This window comes from Anarhichas minor, unplaced genomic scaffold (genome assembly GCF_050575085.1).
Source record: "Anarhichas minor isolate MPS153535 unplaced genomic scaffold, ASM5057508v1 ptg000136l, whole genome shotgun sequence".
NCBI lineage: Eukaryota > Metazoa > Chordata > Actinopteri > Perciformes > Anarhichadidae > Anarhichas > Anarhichas minor.
This window is the reverse complement of record NW_027466582.1, coordinates 5,421,038-5,427,123: the sequence shown is the minus strand read 5'-3', so window position 1 is coordinate 5,427,123 and position 6,086 is coordinate 5,421,038. Positions and strand designations below refer to the sequence as shown.

Here is a 6,086-nt window from a genome sequence, read left to right as displayed (position 1 = left end):
AATTGTGGCTTACTGCTTGTAAACACAACATTCAAAGTTGGCCTCTCCCTCCCCACGAGTCAACGACACCAGAAGTGCACGTCTCCTGGCGGCGGTTGCCAGGACACAGCACAGTGGACCACCTGCAGCATCACACGCGGAAGCAAAAGTGAAAGCCAACCCCAGATGCATTCTTGTTTTGGAACTAGCTTTGTCCACTTGGGGTTTCGCCTCGCTTTATTCGCATTTCACTTTCAGTTCTGTGTGCTCCATTAGCTTCCTCTTGGATGCGTGCATGCACATATGGTGGGGGCTACACACCCAGTGGCTAGGAAACGTCCAGATTAAACACAGCAAAATAAGAAGTAAATAAGAAAAGACAGATGGCAAGGTTTCCTCAGATACAGACACCCCCCCCCCCACACACTTCTTTATAAGTGATGATTGAGCGGGATTTCTTTTGTATGAGTCTATAAATAGTTTTTTAGGAACTTCCTGAGCCATATATTCATTCCCATGAAATAATATTCAGTTTCTTCCTTTTTGCGGTGCATCTTCTCCAGACGTTTCACTCCGCCACGGAATTTTCAGAGCAAAAGCACAAAGTGCACTGCTTCTAAAGAGAAGGAATGAATTGCAGGAGATTTGATTGGTGCACCACCTCACTGCTCAACCACCACCAAAAGCACACCTTTTGCACTCAAACTTACCAAATATCAGTTGTACGCCTTACAACGGGGAATTGATTGGTTCGTGCTGTACACCAACAGCAATTATAATGAACATTTTTTTAACTGAACTTTGCTCTGTGTTCTATAACTACATTCTGAAAGGCTCAAGCAAGAAGACTATCTTATCCACAGGGATCAATATTGCCAAAGAGAAGGAGCTTACAGGACATTGTATTTTGTGCTACCTTGGTTTTTATACACTCTTTTAATGATTTGGTGATTTGGAGAATAGAATGCTGAAATACCACCAGCACACAAAGTGATATACAGGTGATACAGGTCTTTAAAATGTTGACTTGACATGTTGTCCATTTCTATGTGCTGATATCAGCTTTAACACAAATGCATACCCGTCCTGTGCCTCAAAGGTTTATGACCTCATGGAGTGCTGTTTCTTCTCACAAGACAAACCCTTCATGATGCGTGGAGATATTTTTCAGTCTGTCTATAAATGCACATTGTCAGCAAGAGTGTAATTGCATGCAGGGGTGCAGTGCAACGCACATCATGGTGTTCTATCACATGTCAGCTTGCACAAGAGACAGAGAGAAAAAAGAGTTTTGTGGCTGGTGTGTGTGTGTGCGTGTGTGAGTCAATAAGTGACACAGATGGACACATTGAAGTTTGAATACACTTGAGCATACATTTGCGGACATCTGAGTGTGTGTGTGTGTGTGTGTGTGTCTGTGTGTGTGTCAGTCTGTTTCATCTCCATGGTATGGCGCTGCAGCGTATATGATTTAGTTAGTAATTAGGGAATAGAGACGTATCCAATTATTGGGGTTGTGAAATATCACCCTGTCTCAGTAGTTATTCCAGCACTGCCTTATTATTACACCAGCTGCATATATGATTAGGTGTGCGTGTGTGAAGGAGAGAGAGAAAGAGAGAGAGAGAAAATACAATATGTGTGTGTCCAGGAAAGGCGGCGTCTACAAAGGAAACTCATTTCTGCTCATTGTAGATTATAGGTGGCAGGACCACACGCCCGCAGGTGCTGCAGCCAAAGCCATTGCTGACAGTCTCATGACACCTCATGTGTGTGTGGGAGCCAGGGTACTACTGGTACTACTTTTCTCTTCCTGTCTGACTTTAAGTACATGGACACACGCGCACACACACACACACACACACACACACACACACACACACACACACACACACACACACACACACACTTATACCACTCTTGCAGGACTGTACAAACAAATATAAGGTGATCAATCAGATACACATTCTCCTGCTCTCACAAAGAGATGTAAATACATAGATGGACAAACCCACGGTTGCATGGATTACTGTTTGTGTGTGCGTGTGTGTGTGTGTGTGTGTGTGTGTGTGTAGATGTGTAGGTGTGTGTGGGAGAGGGTGTAAATTTGCACAATCATATCTCACCCAGTGAAAAAGCCACCCATCCGCTCTGCCTGTCAACAGTGGAAACAAAGAACAGGGACCGTTCTATGTCAGCAACTGGAGGGCTGCTATCTCCAACCATCTGGGAGAGGAAAAAGATAACGATACTCTGAGGAGCTCTCCGGATGCTGCCGAAAAAAGAAGAAAAAAAAGATTTCCAATGTGGAGGTATAGACAGAACATTCACCTCATACAGGGGTCGACATAAACCGCGAGATGGCTATCTGCTGTGGGCAGTGATGAAAAGACACGTGACAACAGAGTGTGGATGATATAAGTGTCCTCAGATTTATCTTCCAAGCACAATATGCAGAGGTTCAAAATATTATGCATGCAAAAGTGAGGCTGAAATTCAATATGCATTTTAATTTCCGTCGTGTTGTTCCAAAACACAACATCAATGCAAAGTAAAATATTATAGAGTGAGTATTAAACACCCTGTAGACTCCTTTGTTTTGTTCATATAGTACTCCAACACACACCTGCCTCCAGCCCCTCCCTTTATCGTCTCCACAACACACACACACACACACACACACACACACACACACACACACACGAGAGAACAAGTGATGCAGTAGTGAAGCTAGTGAAGCATGTGGAAATAATTTACAAGTTACACATGGGAGCTGGAGGACAGACCCTGCTCTGGCATTCTGGAAGGTGGGAACACATTTATCATGTCATACAGCAACAGTGCGCATGCGATAAGGGTGCACATTTGGAGTATTTTGGAGATAGTAGAAATGTTTATAGCACATCAGAGCGCAATAAAAACTCGAGCTTCTCTCATATCCCCGCCTTGAGATATGCAGGCTGTTATCACTGCTGACTGTTGCCTTGAAAACTCGCCTGCACGGACTCATGTAGAGAATTCCACAGTTCTCTGACAACAAAAACCATGCCACGGTAACAGCCGCCAATCGCCGCCAGCCGCCCTGCGCGCACCCGATTGGCTCTTGTGATTGACTCGCACACTCCTCCACGGTACCCATTGGCTGGGTGGTAATGGACCCGTGACTTCGCTCCAGTAAAACCCACTGAGGGCGGAGCGCGCCGGCTGAGGCGGAGCTCTCCCTGGTACTTAAATGGATCTGGTGCTGAAAGAAGTGAAGTACTAGCAGGCACGACTGCCGGAGCGCCCGGTGCGCGGTGCGAAGAGTGAGAGAAAAGTGTGTGAAGAAAGAGGGAAGGAGAAGAAAGAGAAGGAGAGCAGGGGACCGTGCAGCCCTCTGTACTAATGGACCATAAGGATATTTAACCATTTGCCCGGGGAGCGCACAGGTATCCTCTTTTTCTCCAGTTTCTCCTCATGTTGCGCCGTGCGTAAAGACACAGGGTTCGCCTCTAATCACAGTGCTTTCTCCTTCCTCACTCTTTAGAGCTGCAAACCTCATACTATTTTTTCCCTCCCTTTTTTTCTTACCTCTTTTTTTCTGCATGGGAACCGCGGACTCATTTACATTCCACTGGAATTAATGATTGACTAATGGGTGTGAAGGGAGCAAGGGGCAGTGGATCATTGATTGTGTTAGTGTTCCCTTTCGGCTCAATAACACGAGAGAGCTCTTGCCCCTCAATACGGGGGACTGCTGAGAAGTGTTGAGTGCCTACTCTCTTATCTATTGAGCAGAGAGGTTTAAATGCAGCCATGCGTTCGTGCATAATGTGTTTTGTTCCATGAAAGCTATATTTTACGCTATTGAAATCCCCTCTCTCTATCACTCTCTCCGTCTTTCTCCCCCTCTCCTTCACAGACACCGCAGTCCATGCCTCTGCCTTGCCAGGTCATTGATGGGAAATCAACTGGATCGGATCACCCACCTCAACTACAGCGAGCTGCCCACGGGGGATCCGTCCGGGCTGGAGAAGGACGAGCTTCGGGTCGGCGTCGCCTACTTCTTCTCTGACGAAGAGGAGGAGGTGGACGACCGCACTCCGTCCGACTGCAGCTTCACCAAGGAACACAGCCCGGCAGAGGAGGGACCCTTCTCGGTCAGCGAGGTGGAGTACTCAGCCTTCTGCTCCCAGGAATGCATATTCTCCAAGCTGCGGGAGAACGAGGACTTGAATGTGTACTCAGTCAAAACTTTGCTGACTATGTGCAAACCGGGGGACCTGCTGGAGCTGGTGGCCACAGCGCAAGCCCCCCACTGGGCCATCTACGAGCAGGACGACCAGGTCATTCATCTGCACAAGGGCGAGATCCGCAAGGACAGCCTGCTTGAAATCAGCAACGGCCGCCACGGGAGGATAGTCAACAATCGGTACCGGTACCGACCGCTTCCTCCTGACCTAGTGATGCAGAACGCAGTGGGACACCTGGGCCTGAGCAGCAAGGAGATATGCTGGACCAACGCGGAAAGTTTCGCAGCTTGGTGCCGCTTTGGGAAACGGGAGTTCAAAGCCGGGGGAGAGGCACACTCGGCGGAGCAGCAGTATTTCCTCAAAGTGCATCTGTCCGGCAGCGGGGTTCACACTCTGGTCTTTCGCAGCTTGGAGGACATGATCCGGGAGAGGAGGCGAGTGGACGCCAGTGGAATTCTCAAAGAGCTGTCTTTGGTTAACGGGGGCAAGGAGTGATTAGGGATTCCGTTTGGTATCCTCTCCTCGAACCCCCATCTGCCCCCCCTTCCCCCTCTTCCCCGCTGCGCACGGACGCACAGTTTTGCGCACACGCAAACGTACTGGCACACACGCACACAAGCACACAGACGCACACACAAGCAAGGACCTGTTGGTTTTGGACTGTTTACCACGGATGCGCCCCGAGCTGCGTCTGGACCGCAAGCGCTCAGTGGAATTTCCATCAAATTGCAGAGTGTTGAAAACTGAGAGACAGCGGCCATGTAAACAGACAACGCCCCTTCAGATAAGAATTCGTGCTGAGTGGGACACACGATTTATGTTAAACCCATTTCCCCAAACAGCAAAAATCACCTTTAAAGACCGCACATAGCGCACACGGCTCGGTTTGGTTTTCTGTTTAATTTCTCGGGATAATGGAATTGGCCCCCTCTCGGCATATGGGCGCGTGCTGCGGCAGACCAGACGGTGAGAGACGGGGGGGGAAGATGAAAGATAGGATCTGGGATGGCTCTCTAAAAGTCTCCCTTCTATTTTTTTACTGTTAGCTTTAAGACCGGGACTGACCGTAACACAGATCCACTAAATCATAGACCTCTGACAGTCCCAGATGGCTACGCAGTTGCCTAAACAAAGCAGTTGGCTTGTTCAAGCTCCCCTTTTGCCATAACAAGAGTATTGTCATTCTCACAATGCTGCCATCCTGCTCCACAGCACTGGATGTATGTGTAAATTGTATTCATATATTGATTTCAATTTGAGTCCCTTATTTTTGTATTTAAGTTTAGTGGATTTAACCCTGATCTCTTTTTTTGGTTCAAATAAATGGAGGTTGAAATATGAAAATAAGCACTTGGTCTGGCAGGTGTTGTTTGGTCACATATAATTACTGACACACAAACGCATGATCTCTCACTCTCACACACATGCACACAGAGGGATGTGTAAATTATTTATACTCTAGTGCTTCCTGACCTGCCTCCAGCCAAATGGGCTTCATATATCTCCACAGTATTTGGAGGCAGTAAAATGGTCATCTGCATCAAACCCATAAAGGCTTTATGAAAAAGCTATATTGGATCCGGGAGCTACCGTATATAGGCAGCTGTGTGTCAATGTGAACATACAGTATTAGGCCAAAGGCTATTTTTCCTTGTGTTGTTTTTTTCCTGCTGGTATTTATACATTCACAGGCATGTTGAGCTCCAGATTATATGTTCTTCCTTTCTTTCAATCGCATTACCACACTGCACATGGTCTGACATCACATTTCTCAACTGCATTGTGGACAAGATGTCTTCCAAGTAATGCTTATCATGAGGAAACACATTGTGTTGCTTTGGCACCTGTGTTGTATTAGTCTGCAGTGGCTTTATC

At 47.2% G+C, this 6,086-nt stretch overlaps 1 protein-coding gene across 1 annotated transcript; it reads left to right on the top strand.

Annotated features, from left to right (window-relative positions):
• The first annotated feature begins 3,246 nt into the window (after positions 1-3,246).
• On the top strand, positions 3,247-5,558 carry lratd1 (LRAT domain containing 1). The gene is made up of 2 exons (XM_076084569.1): positions 3,247-3,407; positions 3,881-5,558. Exon 2 carries the CDS (start codon positions 3,918-3,920, stop codon positions 4,704-4,706), a length of 789 nt encoding a protein of 262 aa, XP_075940684.1. The 5' UTR covers positions 3,247-3,407; positions 3,881-3,917; the 3' UTR covers positions 4,707-5,558.
• Positions 5,559-6,086: the final 528 nt, after the last annotated feature.